The sequence below is a fragment of the Oryzias melastigma genome, linkage group LG8 (genome assembly GCF_002922805.2).
Source record: "Oryzias melastigma strain HK-1 linkage group LG8, ASM292280v2, whole genome shotgun sequence".
NCBI classification, from domain to species: Eukaryota; Metazoa; Chordata; class Actinopteri; order Beloniformes; family Adrianichthyidae; genus Oryzias; species Oryzias melastigma.
The window spans coordinates 20,329,004-20,351,058 of NC_050519.1; the positions used below are offsets into that span (position 1 = coordinate 20,329,004).

At 36.9% G+C, this 22,055-nt stretch overlaps 1 protein-coding gene across 1 annotated transcript in view; it reads right to left on the minus strand.

Moving 5' to 3' along the window:
• Positions 1-22,055, minus strand: part of grb2b (growth factor receptor-bound protein 2b) — a 30,192-nt gene that overhangs the window by 4,953 nt on the left and 3,184 nt on the right. Inside the window, exon 3 of the mRNA XM_024272624.2 lies at positions 4,928-5,025. Within this exon, the coding sequence (XP_024128392.1) occupies positions 4,928-5,025 (98 nt within the window). The remainder of the gene's footprint in view (positions 1-4,927; positions 5,026-22,055) is intronic.

Sequence of the window (22,055 nt, forward strand, 5' to 3'; positions counted from 1 at the left end):
TTAAACTTTAACCAATCAGGGTCTGAGATTTAATAGTGAAGCATGGATGACGGCCTCTGTTCTTCATTAGTTTCTGATATTAAAACAAGATTAAATCAAATGAGAGAGATAACAAATATACTTTCCATCAAACTCATTTTGACAGGTGACCTTTGACCCTACACCATCCATCCAACTCGTTTTGACAGGTGCCCCGCCCCTCAAGATGACGTATCAATTGAATACCAATTTTCGTTGACTAATTTAATAGTCGATTAGTCGTCGATTAGTTGACTAATCGTGGCAGCCCTATACTCATGTTAATGAACCCGCGTTTAGCGTGTTCATAACCCTTCCGCTCTCCTTAGTTTGTTTACATTAAGAGTGGGGTCATCTGGACCCCCCAAGACAGTGCGCTGAACTTTTTTTTATCTTTGATTTTTGAGTTTCACTAATGTCCATGACAGACATAAAATCCTGTCCACCTTTGTCATGGAAGGAATCACATATCAATATGTGGTTGGAGTCAACTGGACCCCAAAGAGAGCGGAAGGGATAATATTATTAAACGAGTGTCACATGCCCGGTGTGTCCGTAGCTCGACACACATCATCCACATGTATCAACTGAGCAGACAAACACAATACCTAAAGTTAGAAACAGACCACTTATAAGAATCTGTATGAAAAAAAATATGTTAAAGTGGGAAACTTTTCCAAAGCGATATTTATTTATAAGTCTGACAATGCGACATACCTCTGACAGAGAGGAAAAGTGAGATAAAACAGCTAAAAGCTTTTTACATGTTTAAATAATTTAAAGTATCCAGCCAAAAGATGGTGCTGGAAATCAATACTGAAATAAGCTGCTTCTTTGTGTGCTGCTGGAGACTCGACGCAAAAGCTCTTTGGCTGTTCGATAAAACCAAACAATTAATGGAACAAATGTCTTGATCAGCAGCACTGATCCTCACACATGTTTCAAAGCTGTGTGCTGTTGCTACACAAACGTGGGCAGAACGACAAAACTTTGTTGGACAAAGATCTGTGTGTGTTTGTGTCTTGTGTGTGTGTGTGTGTATGTCTGTTGGGAGGCATGAGAGCTGGTACTTTTGGCATCACATCGTTATCACACAATAAGAAATCTCAGTGCTCTGCAACCAGTACTTTTAATTTTAAAACCAAACCAGAAAAGCCTTTTCAGCTAAATCTATTCCTAACAACATTATGAAATCTAAACCACAAGGGAGCACAATCCAAAGCTTTAATGTGCTGCTCTCAAGTATGGGTAAACGCAGAAGGTTAGAGTCAGGAAGGACATCGGATATAAAAATAAATCTATCATAAACATGACTTTCATACTGGATTCATCGTGACTTGACAAACGCCACAGATGCAGTTAACCTAGAGGGATCTGATGGAAATTGGACCACTGTAAGGTGGAATAAAAAGAAGAGTGAATATTGGGACTTCGACAAGAAAAACTAGAGATCGTCAGAAGAAAGGTGAATTGAGAGTTCAAGAGACCAGATGGAAAGACAGCAAGGCTTACCAAGTGGTGGAAGATGTAAAGGAAGAGTGCTGTAAGGTTTTCATGGAACTTTTGGAGACCAGGAGGTTCTTCCAGAATGATCAGGACAATGATCATGATTAGGTACTCTGATGAGAAGACTTAATAGAGGAATAAAGAATTTCAGGAGAATATTACGAGGAAAATGATGAGATGCAGCACAAGGTGATGGTTAAGGTGGCAAAGGCCAAGCAAAGAGTGTATGAGGACTTGTGTGACTGGTTGAACACAAAGAAGGGAGACATGGATTTGTACAGGTTGGTAATGGCTTAGTCATCACCTGCTCTTTAAATGTAGGGACTTTGACAGGCAGGGTATGAGGTGAAAAATGTGGAATCCTGTATAATGCATGTCGTTGGCCAGCACAAAATATCGAGGTCGTAGACCACGTGGTGAGTACGTAGAGCGGAAATGTTTGTGCATATTTTTCCCCAATCAGCATGCTGCAAGAAACAGGTTGTATTGATTTGAATTTTTTTCTTGACATTACTTAAATACTGCGATCAGCACAAGAGTTACTGTGATCAGTGTGTGCTCCTCGAGTGCCCCTAACAGGTATGCCAATTTTTGGCCTGAAGACACCTCGTAACTACGGGTAGATCCAAAGTATCTGCAGGCTATCTAGTCCGTATCTAGCCATAGGGCAATCTAGCCCGTATCTAACCGTAGGGCTATCTAGCATTTGGGTCAACCCCTGGGTGCATCAGACTATAGCTTTCCAACACTTCCAAAAGTTTCCAACCTGGACTTTAATGTCATTAGACAACATCCTCTGTGTTTGAGTCTCGTCTTGAGGGACTGATGTGGCTTTAGCTGCTATTTCACAGGAGGGTATTTTTTTTTCTCGTTAAAAATTGTAAGAAAAACAGCTGTGAAGTGGGGTCACCTCAATATCTTAGCTAAGAATGCATCAGCAAAGCTAACAGAAAGGAAGTAGTAGTAAAGCCCACTGTGATAATGTCTCCCCTTCAAGAGAGAACGGCATTTGACTGCAGCAGGCCATCATATGGTCAGGTCAATATTCAATTAAGTGTATGAGTCTAAGCACATTAATAAAGAGAGAACTAAACTGGCACTGAGTGTGGGCCCAGAGGGAATGTTGATCAAAATCCTTGAAGCAGTATTCCCCCTGGGCACAATCAACAACAGCACATATGCAGAGTGTGCTCTCAAAGCAAACATAATTCTGATAAATATATTCAGGATGACTGCACAGCGAAGGTTTTGTTTGGAGTGTTAGTAACTATGCCTGAAGTAAAGCATAAGGTGGTATATATATATATATGGAAAATAATACAGCCAGATGAATACAAGGAAAGAACTCGTGTCATGTTTTCTTTTCTGTCTTTAATATAAACCTAATATAAAAGCTTTTTTTCTTATGCTATAAAAATAAATTTTTTAGATAATACTTACACATTAGCCAATAAATATTTTTTAACACACTCATAACATTAATTAATCTTGTGAGTTTCTGACATCTGTGTAACTTTAAAAATCTATTTCTTTAAAATAAACAAAGTTAAATTAGTAAACTGCTCCACTTTAATTTAGACCGACAACATTTTGTCTGATCACCTGCAGAGTAAAAACAGAAAGCGGAAGTCAAATGATAACACCTTCTGCACCAAATTCTTGATCTTTGGTGAGAGAAACAAGAGTCTGTAACTAACCACTCAAATAGCCTCTTGTTTTATAGAGTAAAAAGTTCATTTATTAACTTGTTTTTAATACAAAACTAATTCTGCTAGAGGCTAATTCAGTTTGTGCCACTCATGACTGACAAGCCACAGTGAAATAGAAAGTGTAGTTGTTGTGGTTGGCAGTCACATCGCCAGCTTGTTTGTTGCCTCAGGCTTTGAGGGGCAAAAGACTACCGGTAAGTTAATTTTCTGGACTTGTTCATTCACTTGAGATGTTGTATTTGACACTTGTGTGACCGCTACTGTCCTGTGGTTTTCTTGTATAGTTAAGTGAAGCAAGTTTTCTTCCTCGCTTTATCACGTGTCAAAGTCAAGGCCCGGGGGCCGGATCCGGCCCTTCGGGTAATTATATCCGGCCCTCCAGATCATTTTATATTGTGGCCTGATTTGGTCTTGTAACATCCCAATTTTGACGGAATATATATTTTATGGAGGGCAAAATATTGAAATGTATTTAAGATTTAGGTCGATTTATTCTGGAATGATATTCCTGTCTGATTTTATTCATATTTATGTTAAAAAAGTCTTCAGTATATTTTTGTCCTGTGTGGCCCGTGACCTACTGTGTGTTTTGAGTTTTGGTCCTCTGTGCGATTTGAGTTTGACACACTTGCCTCATTTTAAAATAAGCTAGTTAGCTAATTTTAATATAAGGCTAATGCTAGCATGTTGATTAATGTGCACCGTCCTAAAAAAAACGCATAAACAAAAAATGAAATAGTCATGAATAAGGAGGCCACGACTGTAAGGTTGCAAGGAGTTACGGGAAAGGTAGCTCTTCAACCCTCCAAGACTGGAGCATGAAATAACATGCTCTTCAAACTTGCGCAATGAATGCATTTCCAAAGGATTCTATCAGTTGGAGTGATGATAATTATGCAAAAGGTTGAAGAGTTATGGTAAATCAGAGAGCATCAACATTGGAGCTGAAGCTAAAGCTCTGGTGTTAAAGGCTTACAGTGTAAAGCTTTGGGAATGGGGTACAAAAGTCTTCGAAATGTCTGTCAGGTTGTCATTAAAAACAGTTTTTTTTTTCTTTTAAATCGCTGAAAGATTGGCTTTTACATTTGTTCGTTATTCCCTGTAACTCTTGCCACAAAGTGAACATCTGTTGCAGAGAACAGGAATAAACAGGCCGACCTCAGTAGTAAAAACGAAACTCAATAAAGTTGCAAATCTCCATCTCTATTTGCTTCCGTTTCATGTGCCGGTCATTTAGAAGTTTCCAGGTACCAAAACCCAGACTTGATTTGAATATTTAGGTCTCAGAGGAGAAAAAAAAATGCTAAGCTAAAAAAAACTTATTTATTGATTTAACAAATGTTTTCCCATGTGCATTTTTTAACAAAATAAGATAATCTGGTAAGAGTAAGACTAGGATGAGCTTAAATGGAAGAGAACTGCCATCTGGTTAGTGCTCTTTAGTGCCGATTTGGTTAATAGTAAATCTTGAAGTGGTTGCGGTTTTGACTTGATGTTATATCTTCACTGAAGGAAAACAAAGGTTCAGATATTGATATCAGCATAACCATAAGAAAATAATGGACAAACATTCAGTTCTGTGACTTCCCAGGCACATTTTTTTTTTTTTTTTTTCCAGGAAAATAAATTTCTATTTGTTAGTCACATGCAAAATGTCTCAACTACTGGTGACACACTGATCATGTGATACTTACGGATGGGCTTTCATCTCTATGTAGTTCTTGGGGATGAATCCATCTTTTCCATTTAGCTCTGCTTTGTACCAGTTCTGATCACATTCTTCATTTAATACCTAAAAGAGAAAAACAGACAAAATGGCAAACATTACAAATTATGTAGATTTTTCCCTAAATCTTGATTTTTATGTCATGTGGTCTCTAAAGTAACACCACAAACAACACCCATGTAGAACTGCAGTGCAAGCATTCAAGTTCAAAATAGTTTGTCTGATTATCTTGGGCTATTCTAGGAATTCTCTAAAAAGTGTCGTACATTTCTACAGAAAATTGTGAAAGGGGAACAGCCATGCAGCTTGAATTCAAATGACATTACAGGAAATGGTCAAAGTTCAGTCAGCAACATATCTGCAACACATTAGCGGGATATGAAAGATGATAAGGAAAGGCACAAGACACAAATATTACACATGAAACTAGTAAAGCAGAGTTATTTTAATTTGCCTTCTATCCGTACTAAAGATTACTGTCACTTTTTTTAAAGAACACCATTTAATAAAGAAATACAATCTTTCCTAGCATCATGCTTTTGCAATGAAAGAAAAAATGTATTCAATTGTGGTATAATATACGTGAAAACTAGCTGGATTTGAGCTCAAATCTCTTGAGATGTTTCCTGGCAGTCTTTGTTGCTCAACTTTTACTTCCTCTTTGCTCCATCTCTCACTTTACGATGAACAAACGCATGAGGAGGAAAGAGGAGACTGTAGATGAATCTGCTGGTCTCAGGAGTTGTGTGGTTCCGGGTTTTTTCACAAAGTGGCCCTTGGGCAAGACGAAGAACCTTAAGTTGCTCCCAAAGGAGCGCTAGTTTTGTGCGTGGCAGTTCTACCGTCAGGTTTTTAGTGTAAGGGAAAGTAGAAACATATTGTGGAGCTCTTTGCACACTGCCTCAGGTCAAAAGAAACAATGTAGGTGCAAACAATCGCCCCCTGCTCCTCTCCACTTCAGTTCATAATCTCTGAGGACAGCTGTCCAACTGGTCCCTGTGCAGCGCGGGTGACTCAGGTCCATTTGCTCCAGTGCGCCTGCTGAATGCCAGCTGTCCCTGCTCCATCCCAGCTGTTAACTCTGCATAAGAACAGTATTACAGGATAAGGGAGAGGCTTTGGATCTAAATTAAAAGTGGACAGGAATTGGGACTGAGACTATGCATATGTCCCAGTGTGACAGTTTAATTACAGAAACGCAGGAGAAGGAGAAACAAAAAGACGTGTATGGTAGGGTAGGAGATGATTCAGATAAACCTCAACAAAGGGGCTACATCTTTGTGCTGCATGTTGACGATAAACTAAACAGCGGTGCACAACCGTGCAGGTTGCAGTGAAATAGTACTCTGCAAACCGATTGTCACCGTGAGCTCAAGGGCGACATTTAACCAAGGACAAAAAACACAATTGGTGCACAGCAATACAAGCAGCTTTGTGAAGCTACATCACAACTATTCTGCCGTGATGCTTTGCTAAATTCTGCAGCCGGCTGTCATAATACAGACACAGCATGCATGTAGCAAGTAATGAAAGAATAGACACTAGCATCATTTCATCCATGGCGTCAGAATGTAGGCAGAGCGGTGGAAATCTCTCCCAAGCACACCTGGATATTTGCATAAAAAGCCCAACAGAAACCAAAAAAAGGTAAATAAAACTGCAACACCAGTTCCACTAACAAATGCAGTAGAAAACATACAGCAAAGTGTAATATTTTTGTTTGACCCATTTCCATCAGTCACCTAAAGCAGCCTCATTTTCTTTCCCCACAGCCAAAGGGAAGTGTCAACATGTCAAAGACACGTTTTATCAAAACTGTTTATAAAAGCAACAACAACCAGATCAGCATTCAGTGCATAAACAGCTGTCCATTCCCATTTCCTCCAACACATGGATTGAATACATCCTTTCTAGGTCAGCTGGAGAAAAGACCTACATGCAAAATTGCCTCACAGAAACGCCAATTCCAAGACACAAGCAGAGAGCCCTGAGCAGTCATGAGCAACATGTGACGCTGCGAGTGACCGATCCGCTCCATCTATGTATGCAGGAATGCAAGAAGATAAGCTTAAAGAAAGTTTCCCTCGGGGCAGTTTGGGAAAATAATTATTTAGTAAAGCCAAGAGTAAATAAAAATCACTAAGCAGAGAGAAAGAACAATCCTCACGACACGAATTCAAATCTGTTTGTGGACAAACAAAGAGACAGTTCAGTTAATCTGGATGAAGAATTTCCACTGATACAAAATGGAATTTCAATATTTTATGCTGACCAAGATTGGACGAGTTTTTTGGACTTTGTTCAACTTCAAATTAGCCAACAACATTGTGCTATAGATTTTAGCTTTGTGATACAACAAAAAGACTTGTAGGAAAGTTTACAATCAGCTTATGGATTTTACTTTTTATGTCAAAAAAATATTACACAAAAATAAAAAAAGCTAAAAGATTTGAATGTTTACAAAACTAGAAGATACCTAGAAAAGTTGCATTACCTGTGATAATGCTAGTGTGAATGCCTTTTGCTGAAAGTAGTCGCTGAAGATGCTGAAGCTTTTAGCTGAAAATAGTGACATCATTTACTTTAATTGCTGAAGGGATTTGCTGAAAATGCAAAAGCTACAAAACGTTAGATTTGCTAAAAGACTGCAAATGTTCATTAAAGAAATAGGAGCGCTGAAGTTGACCTAACTTTCTGAAAAAAAACTGTAGTAAATTGCTTAAAAATTCCTAATCCATGCCAATTTTGCAACAATATAAGTTTGTTCCTTAAAAATAAGCTAAACTCCAAATTAGTCCCAAAAAACTTCAGTAGATTGCAAATTAGCCAAAAAAGCTAGCTTGTTGCTTAAATACTAGCTAAACTCTAAAATGGCCTAAAATTCCTCAGTAAAATAAATTAGTAAAAAACGTTAGCCTGTTGCAAAAATAGAAGCTAAACTCTAAATCAGTCTATAAACACTTCAGCAGATGCCCAATTAGCCAAAAAACTAGCACATTGCTTAAATACTAGAAAAACTCCAAAATAGTCTAAACTTCCTCAGTTAACTAAATTAGTCAAAAATGTTAGCATGTTGCTAAAATAGAAGCTAACTCCAAATATTTTAAAAATTACAATGAAAAATCTAAAACAGTCCATGAATATATTTAAAGGCTTCTTGCTAATCTACATAAAATGTTGACATTTGAATACTTCTTAATTAATTTCCTATAGGGGTACATTTTTCTCAATATTTCAAAAACTGTAAAGTTTATGAAGACTAAATATACAAACAGTAATGTCCTGAACGAGCTGAATGTTTTGATACCAAGATTGGTGAACCTGCTTACTAAGCATCCACACAATTAGCTATAATAAATGTCAATTTCTCCTTCAGGAAGCGTCCCTGTTCTGAGGCTGATTAATTTTTTTGAAACAGCTTCCATTTTGCAGATATATTACTACCAGATAGACTTGTCTTGTAAGTTAAATATTTTTCCCTCCCAGTGACTAACTGTTCATGTTATTCCTGGAAGTTGTAAAAAGCAGCTCCAATGGAGCGATCAAAGCCTTGCTCAAGGGCACCACTGTCAGCTAACAGAGGCAGGGCAAACATTAATAAACGTGTCCTACCAATGTCCAGTTCTACTAGACTTGGGACTTGAACCAGTGACCTTTTACAGATCTGTCATTGAATCAACTGAAATGTCAATGTCCCACCATGTTCTTCTGAAATCCATTCAGTCTCTGCAGAGCTTAGTATGTATCCATGTATCGGACTGATCTAAGCGCAAATTTATCCCTTTACGTCTACCATAAAAAAACTTTTGGTTTTGTAAGTGTTCTCATATTTTTGTATTCTCTGGAGAGTCTTTCTGCTAAATAACTGAAGGCCTGTACACACAGGGCGTGGTGTAGCGTCTGTTGTTTGTCTTTAGACGGCTTTAACACAAACCTCAAAAGAAAAAAAAAGAAAATTTTGAAAAAATTCACTTATTTGAAAAGAAAGCTTTGCTTTATTTTTCAAGCAAATTTGATATAAGCTGCAATAAAAAATTCTTAAACAGTTAAATAGGGTAAATTATGCTTTTTCCATCTGGAATCCCCAGCTGCAACATCTGCTCACAGTGAGGTCTTAATAAATCTAAAAATTGTATATTATACTGTGAAAGTGAGACATCACATATTTGTTTTAACAGGAATATTACTAAATTAAACAATACTTCGTGTGATATCAGGCGAAATATGTAGATGAAGAGATTAAAACGTAAAAAATCTAAAAGTAAGAGCTGGTTGGTGGAGCATCAAAAGTGGTGAAATAGAAGAGTTGGGTTACAATGTTATGTTGAGAAAACTCTTTCTGATCTCGCTTAAAAAAAATTTCTTCTTAACCAAAACCACGAAGTTATGCAAAACACAGTAAAATATGTGAACTGGCATACCACAGTGTGGCTTGTAGAAAAAGAATCAAACAGAATTATTTCTTACCGAGAACAAAATATCTTGAATTGATCAAATCTAAAAATTAATCGTCTTTAAGACAGTTTCTTTAAGCTTTTCTGTAAGATTTCTTTTAAAATTCTTCAATTATTAAATTCTAATATCAATTTTTTCCCCGTTTTTTTAAGCTGCTTTGGAGTTTAGCTAATATTTAAACGCTGTTTTTTCTCTTTTAGGCTTTTTTTCGGGGGTTTCTTGGTTTAGCTAATATTTTACTTGGCTATCAGCTTCAGTGTTTTTAGCTATCAATTTCAGCATCTTCAGCAGCCAAATTCAGCTTACAGCATTCACCCTGGCATTATCACAGGTAATGCTATATATCTAGTTCACAATTATTTTAAAAAGTTACGTTTTTAAAGTTTTAAAAATGTAGTTTTAGAGTGTTCAATAAATGTTAATCCTGTTCGGCCCGCGGCCTAAGGTCTGTTTTGGATTTTGGCCCCCTGTGTGATTGAGTTTGACACCAATGCACTAGATAAAGAAGTTTTCCCAACCTAACAAAGTTGGTTTGGGATGGATGTTTGCAAGGTAAATCAGGTTATAAACTGAAACAAAATAACAAATTGCTTAAGTAATTTAGCAGTGATCTGTCATCTGAAAAGAAATCACCCTTGATGAAATCACAGAAGAGTATCTGGAAAAGTAGAAATGGATCTTAGTTTCTTCACCGTTCTAAACTACAGAGATAAGACACTGACAGTATTTTGTCAATCTAATCCCGCCTACAACAACACTTCAAAGCATTTCAGAGAGTGCCATGAATTCCTTTCCTCTGGTGAGATTTTTTTTTTTTTGTCTTTTTAATCTGGTTGAACCACAATGGGGAAGCTCCGGTCTGGGCTTTGGATTATCCTCTCCACAGCTGCCACTGTCATCTTCCTCCTCCTCCCCCACCTCTCTCTTAATCACGCACTAAAAATAATATAGCACTTCCACCATGGCCTCCGGAGTGACAGTATACATGGATAACCACCATGTCGGATTAAAATCCACTGTAATTGCATTAGCCGCAATTTGCAAAACAATAATATACGATAAATGATCTTCTAGTACGGCACATGATAAGAAAAGTCAGATGGATAAACAACTTTATCAAAGACACGTTTAACAAAGAACAAAATAAAAAGTGCTGACATTACAGATGGAGTTTTTAATCAAATTTGATTTTTCTATATTAACTCTTAACTCACTATGGAAACATCATTAAATCTTAAACACTCTTTTATGCAAGAAGCTGAACCAAATTGAGGATCACTGAAAGGCTTTAAATAAGAGCACACATCCACACGTTTCCATAGTTTTACTCTCAACATAATGGTGAGATGAGCAGTTCTCCCTCCACCTGTGAGCACAACAGAACAACTGACTGATCGTCTCAAGTTTTCTTAAGAGGCTAAAAAAATTATGTTTTTCAAATCTAATGCAAACTTCTTAGCATTTAGGGTAATATTTTTGCTTCAAATAAAATAAAATCATCTCCAATTCTCTGTAGCATCTTAAATTAAAGATGCACACCGATCATCTGGTCTATTTTCAAAGCGTTCCCAGCAGTTTTAATAATGATTATGTCATTTTTAGCCAAAATCAAAACATCTGTGTCATTTTCTAGGACATAGTGTCTGCAGGGTGGCAAAAGTTCATTATTGCTCGGAGCTTATGATCCGCTCAGCAAACTTTCTGTCACAAATACAATGTTTTTCAAACTGTATTTTTTCATCTGCTCCTGATTCACAAATTGAAATACTCAAAAATTAAATGTTGAATTTAATTATCTTAATATATGTCATCAGAAAAAAGCCACAAGAACATGTTAAAAACACTATAAACACACTGTTTAATACAGCGGAACTTTAAAGTTTGAATTTAAGATCTAAGCACACTACCACTGCTTCCATTCAACTTAAGATGTGATCAAACATTAGATCAGAAAAACCAGGTCACACAATCCAGCCAACTCGCAGTAAACCATCGAGTTTGACTGATGTGGTGAATATGAAGCAGCTCGGTCACACAGAAAGACAAATGAGAAGTTTGATCAATGTGGAGCCACCTCTTGTGTTCTCTGTTTACACCAGTCTTCAAAACTGCTGGATTAGCTCATCATTTAGCAGAAAACTTAGAAGTCTATTTTAAGATTCAAAATTTGGGCTTCTCTCTTGTGAGCAGCTATTGCAGATTTTCACAAAAGTATGAAAGAATTTGTATAAAATAGAAGTCACAGAGAATCCAAGTCCTTTTCCATGACTAAGATTCTTAAAAAAAACAGTCTCCATAGGCAGGAGTTCAGAAGTCGGGGAAGACTAGCTTAATCCGGATTTGCCGATTTTTAGTGGATAAGTAGGTTTTCGTGCACGGTCTGGTCTGGTGATGGTTAAAGCTCATTGAGGTGGTTTAATCCAACAGTTGTCCTATTTGTGTACAAGCACTGCAATCATTCATAGAGCAAAGTAGTAATTGCCTCCTGCAGTGATAGATGAAACACCATGACATGCAGCAGGTTACAAACAGGCTTTTATTTTGGTAAACTTTTAAGGAAATCCAACAAACAAGGAAGTTGGTGAGAAATGGAAATTAATGAAAGATCTTCATTGTTCTTTACGTGTCATTCAAGCTGAATTTGTTTGTGAACAAACGTGAGTTATCATGTCTGGTTTTTAGGGGGTTTCTGACTCTGGGCTGATGTCTTCTGTTGGTTCTGGGTCTAAGTGCAGAGAGGCAACAGCAAAGGAAGCACTCAGCAAGTACACTACATATCACTCCTTAAGAGTTTAAACTGTCTTTTAAGGGATCACGTCAACAGGAACCTCAATTTAAGGCAAATATAGCCGACCAAAGGACTTTTTAGTGGACTTAAATAAACAAAGAAAGCTAAACTACATTGCCTTGGGTTCTGTTTAAAGTGTCAGCTGTGTTGATGAGCAGCTGATTTTATGGTCTGTTGTTCCAACAAAAAGAAAATCTCTGGACAAATTTAGGTCTCACAAAAGGATAAAAAAAAAAAACAGTTCAACTTCCCAACTAAATAACGTAAAAGGACAGTATGTGGTTATCACTAGATTAAGGTTTTAAAACAATTGCCTACACATTAGTAGGATAAATAACCTGATGGTGCAACAATGATGGATACGGATAGAAGAAAAAGGAAAAAGCAGAAGGTTTACTTCATTAAAAAAGGAGAAAGGAAGACGTATATAAAATGTAACTGTTGGTTAATACAAATTATTAATGAAGGAAGGGGTTAATATGCGAGACCACTGTCACTTGTGGAAGTTCCCTCATGAGGTGTAGATCTCACACATTACACCTCTGAAGTGAAAACGATGAATGGTTTGTGAGACTGCTGGAAGTCTTGAAAATGTTTTACACTTTCGTTTAACTGCAAAACCTTTAGCTCGAAGGTTCAGATAACCACCATAAACGTGGGTTTGAGGCAGCAACAGCTGGACTGAAGTCTGAACCACAGGATAGTTTCCATCCAACACAAAAATGTTAAATAAATCAACCCAGAAGAGGCACAAAACTACAAAAATGCAAATGTAACTACAGCTTCCCTCGTCTGTATGGCACAGATAAGAAGGGAGTGATGTGAAGATGAAGAAGTGAGATGTAATTACAGTTCTGACTCAATGCTCACCGGGGGAAACGAGCTAGAATAAGGCAGCAAAAACAGGGGAAAAAGAGAAGCAGCAATAATGGCAGCAACAAGAGGAGGAGGAAAAAACACAAGGAGGTAGAAGAAGAAAAAAAATGCAATGAATGAAAGAAAGAAAGAAGAGTGCTTTGAAGAATCACAGTCCTTGTGATCAGCTTAGGAAAATTCCCAAAGGCAAATATCAAAACGAGGGCACTTCTTTTCAGACGAGGAAAGCTATGGTGGATTCTGGAGAGTTTCAGCCTTTTAAAGTGAATATTTGATCAAATTTAACCTCTGTGTTTCTGTAAAATGCAAACAGATCAAATATACATTGAAGTACACAAAGTTTTTTAACAATATACAAAAGCTGAATTTTATTGGATTGTAATTCACAGAAAAAAATCTATCTCTGAAGCCTCTTTGATGTTTACAATGATGAATACAGTACAGGTATATTTGTCATAAAGACTAAAGACTTGGGCAATAAAGAGTATCCACATACTTGAATATCTCTGATTTGTTCCAGAAAAAAATTACCACAAATATTTATGACATCTAGTATTGAGCTGCAAAAGATTTGTGATCTTTATTAATATAGTGGACTATTGTAAAAATACACTTCAGACAATGTAATTATGGCTTTTCAATTACAGAATAACAATGGACTTCAAGTATATAAACTAAAACCATATTCGCTACCGACACTGGAAGTAAATAGATATTCAGTGTCGATGAAGGTTCTCATTTTGAAAGTAAAGCTGTAAAGTGTTTCTCATAGACAAAAAATGTCTGTTTACTTAAGTTCTAATACATGTATTTTGTTTAAATCTAGCCAACAGTTTGAACAAAAAATAAAATGTTTGTCTAAAGTTTTTTTTTGGTATTTCCACTAAAGATGAAAAATAGTCAGCTTAAAAAAAAAGATGTTTTCTGTTTGAAACCATGTTGTCAGTTTAGATGAAAGAGCTGTGAGTGTTTTGCAGTTGTTGCATTTTTGTTTAGGTGTTGCTGTGGCTTCATTTACTATCTTCTTGCCATCGATCTACTGGAGCTGTTGTCAGCAAAACTGAGGATATAAAAACTCCGGAGAACCTTTTCAGGATTTGTTGTAAAATGATAAAAAGCAACAGTTATGTTTATGTTTTGTTTACTGCAGAAAATCTTAAGAGTATGACATTGTAAAATGTTTTAGATGTTTGTTTTGTTGATTCTGATCTCCTCTTATAAATAAAGGTAGAAATTATAGTTAAAAAAAGTCATACGTCCAGTAAAAAGCCATGCATATAGCTACCATTCAAACATATTGATAGAACAATTAGGGGTTTGATATATGAAAAGTTGATCAGAGATAAAGTTTGGATAAAGTGAGAGAGTTTGGAAAAAAACAGGAGGACACAGTAAGCTATAAACGAGTCAAAGTGGACGATTGAAACCTTGAATGCAATAATGAAATAAAAATCAAATCTAGTTAAAGCAAACTGTAATGATACAGTGTTATAGTTGTTGAAACTAAAGCAAAAACAAAAAAAACTCATAAATGCATCACTGACTATGACTTGGTAGAGTTTTACAGGCTTTGCCCTCATCTGCTATCATTTGCACTTTAGTCCTCAGGAAATGCAGAGACAAATGCAGTTGCAGTCTTTAAGCTGATTAAATGAAGCCTTGGCTATTTATGTTGCAGGAAATTTTGGTCTAAATGAGCAAAAAGTCGGTTTGAAAAGAGCAGAGTTCACCAACAGAGCAGTATTAAACTCTGCACAGTTGAGCAGCCCCTGGACAAGAGAGGAGGATGTTGACTTTGAGCAGAGGCCCTAAAATAATGAAACAGGACGAGGTGCAAAGTGCTTCATGCAAACACTTTCTTCCAATGTTAGACTGAGGCAATATTTGAATTTTCCACGTATTTACTGAGAACTGCACACAAGGCCTTCTCATCTGTAGCTGAGAACAGGTAATACACGGCTGAACAACAGACATGTTTCAAGAGATTTAAGAACATTATTGATCAATTGTTCCTTTCTGCTGAATTTAAGTGGACAGAAATAAAATCAATACCCTGAAGAAAACATGGAGTGAATATATTCGAGTAGACAATGGACTTTTTTTTTTTTAATATTACAACCCCAGAAGGAACAAGGATCAGAGTGGTTCTAGGTCAGTTTGCAACACTTCTCTTGGAAAATCTAACTGTCAGAAAGGAAGTGTTTGTGCTGGGCTGTGAAAATCCACTGCTGTGGCGTGTTCGCTGCTGACGCTCGAGTAGCTGGAGTTTGTTTTTTGGAGAGACAGGAAGCTTCTGGGGGTTGGAAGACACATCAAACAGGATGTGAAAGAAGCTCAATCGTAGCATTAACATGAGAACGAACAGATGCAAGAAGAGTTCAGACAAATTTACAGCAAACCCAGCCCAGCTCAGACTCTTGGGTTCACAAAGGCTTGTCCTAATGTAAATGTTTTCATTAAAGTCAGGCAGAGAAAGGCTGACAGTAAAACTGTTCAAGAATGGGATTCATTTTAATAAACACAGCATTTTTTATACTTTAGTTGACTGTAGTATAACCTATAAAATATTTAAAGCTTTCAAAGTTGAACTAAAACCTATTTTGATGCCCAACTGGTGATACTTCAAAAACAAATTGGAAACTTTCTCCCTTAAGTCCCAAAGAATCCTTTCTTTTTAAGCAAACAAATTTAGGAAAGCTTAAAACTACAAGAGGAACTGAAGAACTACAGAACTACCATTGGAGTAGACAAACAGTAAATATATCCACTGATGCCAAGCTATTCATCTTTTCAGTTTTTGTGGACAGCAACCAATAGTTTTCCATTAGTGCCACCACAGGAATGCAGGTGTTGAGAAGAGAACAAGAGAAAGACTTGAACTCTGTAGACATAAATTTACAGAGTATCACAATAATGTTTCATTGGCAGAGTACAAAGACCTCTGCTACAAGGACGGTTAATCTTTATTCAGGGAAATGGCTTACACCTGCCTGCTTGTGGTTTCAGAGAAAAGAAAAAGTTAACCCATAATGGTTTTGGATTAAAACTATAAAAAGCACCCACAGCTTTAAATCTCAAAGATTTCTTGCTCTATCTTTAAACAGAAATATGTTGACTAGCATAGAGGTTTTATATAAAACGAGGAACTTCCCCTTTTTTTGTCTACGCTTGATGAGAAAACACATTGGGAAACTACGCAAGTCTGCACTATGCAAATGTACTGGATCCACATTCTGTACGTTTGTGCCGTTCAATATTTCCTGTGTAGTGTTGTTGAATACATTTTTACTACTGCAGCCTCAACTGAACTCTTATAAAACTTTGTGGTCCCACTCACATTGAAAGAGCTGCATTAGTTAGACACTTTGAAGCTGCTTGGAAGTGTAGAAAGTGGGTCGTTTTGTGACCTTTACCTAACATTTAAAATTGGATAAGGACTTTGTGGCCCAAAAACATCTGTACTTTGTATCAGACATACAAATAACGGCCATGTATTTACCAACAACACACTGCTGCTCCTGAACAGTGTTGTATCTGAACAGCCTCACTGACCAAAAACTACTTATGAATGTCAGAATACGACTCAAGGATGTAAATAATAAATTTGATCTTTCCCCAAGTTGCAGAACAACTTGGGTGTTTTAAAGACAATAGATCGTCTGCTTTTCTGAAGTCGGCTTTTTCATTGTCTGTGGCTGAAAATAACTATATACCTCTGAAAGTTGTAGAGAATGAGAGAGCAAAGATCCTGTGGGACTTCCAGACACAAACGGACAGGATGGAGAACCAACCAGACATTGTCGTGGTTGATAAAGAACAGAGGAAAGCCGTTGTGGTGAATGTGGCAGTACCAAGTAGGGACATGAGAAACAGGAGAAATACCAGGTACTGGAGAAAGCTTGGAAGGTGAAGGTGACAGTGGTGGCTGTGGACTGGATAAATGGCTACAGAAAAGCACAGCAAAGATACTGCACAGGACTCTCACGCTCCCAGGCCTCTGGTAGAATACCCAAACTAGGGTGAGAAACCACTTACAGAGGGTGAGAAGAGACCATTTTAAAATCTATTTCATGCTGTCATTGCATTTCTTGATGCATTCTGCATTTATTTAAAGAACAGACCACAAACACTGACAATGTTTGCAAACCAAAGCAGGCCACTGGCAACTTCCTTTAATGGAAAGGAAGAAAAAAAAAGTTTTTTCCTGCGAATAACCATTTCATAATGATTTATTTAGAAAACAGAAGTTTCAGTGGAAAACGTTGTTACTTTAAAGGCTATTAAAATGAAAGTCCTTAGGTTCTTAGGACAAGTTCTTGGGACATTGGCCATGTACAAAGGTAGGATTTTAGAAGAAGAAACAGTTTATCATCCAGTCAAAATTTACAATTTGTTAGCAACATTTTTTCTATTAAAGAACTGGTTCCTTAAGTTAGTTGTCATCCAACTCATTCATATCTACTGTGTATTGGGCAGCAGAAGAAAACAACAAAATACAGAGAACCTTCTGGAAAAAAAGAACACATGAGTGGGGAGAAGACTTAAAATGAGTACCAGGAAAAACTACTGCTGCAGACTACCACAGAGTTAACACGCCCATGAAATCAATTCTAAGCATTGCTCAAGTTCACTCACGCGCTTTTAGATGTGTCATTGCGCTTTAGCGGTTATTGGTAATTGCAATTTGCAGTCACCAAAACATGGAGAAAAAAAAAGCTAGATTTATATTTATGGTATTTCTACAACAAAAACCTTTAAATTTGAGTCCTGGACGTTGGTTTTAAGATCTTCCAAACAAATGCTAAATTTCAGAAGAAAGATTGGGAGATTGAGACTTTTAGTCATACGTGGTTTTTCTTTTCGATGGGATGTTGTAAGCACTTCTAAAACAGCAGTAAGAAAAGAAGTATTCAGTTCAAGCATTTAAGAACAAAGTTAGTGAATATAAAAAAGCATGAGTGTATCTCATGCAATTTTGTTGTTAAGCTCAAACAAAAGCCAATATTTACCAGACGATTCTCATCCAGAAATGAGCGGAAACCCCAAACAAAAGGGGGAAAAAAAAGTGTACTGCAAATTTGAATCTATTGTCTTTATTTTAAAAATTCTAATTTGCTGCTAGAGGATTATCCAAAACTGTTCATAAACCTGCATCTCTCATCACTAATGGAGGAAGCTACTATAAAAAGATTTTTCACCTCAGAAAGGGATGATGTTGACAGATCAGGTTTATCTATTTTTTTCTGTGTAATATTTTCATTTTGATTGAATTCCGAAGTTACTTTGAATTTTAAACTTAGGCTAGATTACAAAATCTATTGAACGGCTGGCCTACTAATAACATTCTTTCTTAAAGTCCCACTCCGATCATCTTTTCATCCATTTTAAAAGCATTCCCAGTGTTTTAATATTTATTAATAAGCTGTTTTAGCTAAAATCCAAAACTCTGCATCATCCAGCATATTTTCTACGTCACTAATATTTTTTTTCCAAACATTTGCTTTTGATTCACAACAAATTGGATAAATGAATATCAAAAATGCATTTATATGCTTAATTTTCTTTATATTTGTCCTCCATCATTAGAAAAATGCCATAAAAACACCTAAAATACATCAGAGTGGGTCTTTAAGCATTATGCCGCTGACTTTACAGTTAAAGGTCATCACTTAAGGATATGCAAAAAAAAAGAAAAAGGAGAAAAAAAAGCTTCTCTCTGTATACTGACAACATGAGGGTTCAGTTTGCAGGACAGCCACCATCTCGACGTGACACTGAAACAGTGGAAGCTGAAGGAGGCTTCCTACACACAGAGCTGCTCTCCTCTGAGAGGGAGTCTTTGTCCCGCGAGCAGAACTGTTTAGTATTGGCATCAGCAGACGGCACAAGTGACAGATGCAAAGAGCCCGCACTGAACATAAGTCAACACAAAAAAAACAAAACTGTTTCTCTATATTCAGATGCTAACTCCATCTACTTCCCAGGCAAAGCAAAAGCCCATAAAAAGGTTTTAAAACACAGATTCCACTTATCATTAAAACACTTCTCAGCATGCAACTCTGCACTTTTGTTCATCATGATTTTGTCAGTAGACATCTGAATTTATTATAAGATTGGTTTTAATGCAAGTTACATAACACTTTCAACTGGTTTGACAAGCTTAATGCAGAGAGCAAAGTAAGTGAGGACATGAGAGGAAAAGAGGAAAATCTGAGCTGCAGCTTTATCAGCCCCGCCACTTTCTAGAGATGTTTTTGAAGCTTCGCTTCGGCCCTGCTGCCAAAGGCTGGACGGCTATGGCTCTGTCATCCAAACATGAACCCTAAACACAAGTGACCCACAGTGGCTCTAGAAGAACTACCAAGAGAAATAACTGCAGCACCACCCCAGAGACCACAATGACACACACAACATCTCGCACAAGCAGAAATTCTGCACATCAACTCCAAAAATCCTGTCAATCTGAGTCTCTGGTGCTTTGAAGGCCAATGGTGAGTATTCCTGCTGGCTGAGAAGATTTTTAGTTTTTGTAACATCAGCTTTTGCTGCCGTCTTGCTGAGGCGTTCGGTAAAAATGAGAAACTCTGCATTTCTATCTTCTGGGAAAAGAAAACTAAGAGTTCTTTGTTGTTGTTATTCACAGTGTAGGTCTGGAAAATATCAAGATATTGGATTGTAGACAACCCAAATTTAGCATATGATTATCATTTTTAAAGGTTGCCATGCCAGTAAAATGAAGCTTTGAAGGACCAACAGACTGAACTTTTACGTTCACATGAATGCGGCACGAAATGACCACATTTACTGACCACAATGGGCTTCTAATGGACACTTTTGGAGAAGACAAACGGGGGGGGTAGATTAACTCTAGGGGCTAAAAAAAGGTTCCGTTTTGCAGTTTGGAACACTCTGGTTTCATCTGGTCTGATTTACAGCAAATGAGTTGAGTCAGAAATATCCAAGGAGCTGATGGAAGTGAACAGTAGTTGATGCACCAAAGCAGCAAACAGCGGACATGAATGAACACAGCGTTTAAGAAAATGGTAACATATGAGCAAGGCGGCGAGGGGAAGGGGGACAGATGCAGCCATGTCTTTTTTGAAAACAAAGCACTAAAAGCTTTAAAGTTGCACTCTGATCACCTTTTGATCTATTGCAAAAGCATTCCCAATAGTCTTAATTATACTTATTCAATTTTAGCCTATATTTATTTTTTAAACTGCAGTTGTCTGGGACATAATTTCTGCAGTGTGGCAGTAAAAACACAAAAATAACCCCAACTAAACGAGGAAAATGAAGACATAGGGATTAGTCGTCTTCGATCTTGTGGGCCGTTATTTTCTATGTCACAAATAGGATCTGAACTTTTTTAATCTGCTCCTGATTTACAATTTTAACAAATACTCAAAAAAGCAATTTTAAGCTAAATGTCTTTACCTGTGTCCTCCATCATTAGTAAAATGCCCCAAGAACATGTTGAAAATGCAATTTTTGTCAGAGTGGGTCTTAAACATCATGAATCAATGTTTTAACTAGTTTAAAAACTGCTATTCCCCAACCAAAGGTTAAAGAGAGTGAGATTTGTTGGCTATTATCTTTAGATATCATTTTAAACACACTTTAATACATTTTTTATGGTTTAGTTTATATTTTCAGTTACAAATTAAAAAAAAAAAGATTTTAATCAGACAATAGTGGAAAAGTAAGCTTGTAACCCAACAGAGAAGTTAAGTCCAGATCACCCAGCATGGTGGTGGATTATCATGATTAGCTGATCTGTTTCTTAGGTCTTCCTTGGGTCACTGGAATGGCTGGGGGTCAAACAAGTTCATGAACGACAGAAGCCTGCTTCCTCCAGGTTTTCATAAATGACTGGAAGCAGAACAAGTGATATTTTTTTTGAAGGAAGAGAAGAAAAAATAAAATTAAGGAACAAAAAGAGGGTGGGGGTCTTAAAAATAACTAGGAATTTAGTCCTTTGCTAACCATTAACAGCTTTTTTGTAATAACCAACCAGCGGATTACTGGAATAAAACTAGTACCATAAAACTAAAAATATCTTCTTCAGAATCAGCTTTGATGTTGCTTTAAAGTTGAACATTTACAGTGTGCAAAGCAACATGTGCCTCATCACTGTTAACCCGAGCTGGAATTAAAGACTAAAGGGAAGTGAAAAACACATTTTAAGCTTAAAACCATTAGTCCATTATGTGTTACAAAACACATCTCCTGAATAATATTCAATGCCAGCTTATTACTTATGCCTCCACAGACAGGTTTAATCTTTAATGATGTCAGCTCGGGGCAGAGAGATGAGAAAGTTGTTGGATAGATGTGAAATCTGCTGAAATGGAGAAGCATGTTTTGATCAAACTGTTGAACTTTTGACTAAAATTACTGTCATTTTTTTTAATGCAAATTTAACAGAGCTCAGGTTTTTGCTTCGCCATTGGCCAATCCTTTTCTAAGAAGACTTTTTCTTTCTGCCTTTAAATCCCCCACCCCTGCTGAGATAAGAAGTCTTTTCAAGACTCCGGTGAAAATCTCTTTTCAGGATAAGACAGCAGTTATCCTCAACAAAGAAGACGACTCATTTGTGACGTCAAAATTTGCCCCCCCCCAAAAAAAATTGTTCTCCAACTATTTTATATACATTAAACTGAAAGAAATTCAACAACACTGAAAACATGGAAGGCAAGTGAGCCCTTATATATGCTGCACGTAAGAGGCTAGTCTCTGTATGATCAGACAGCAGCTTAAGAGTGGGGCTTTTGAGAGGCAGCTTCTCGCTGGATTATAGACCGCTCTCTATGGTTAAAGGTTGACTAAAGCCAAAAATAAAAGGCAGAAAAGGTGGAGCTCAGTATGATGATTTGTCAATAGATAATTCAATCCTCAAGACATTGAACTCTGACATATAAAAACGCTCATGGAAAAAAAAAATAAAACATTCAAAACATTTGCATTTGTACACTTC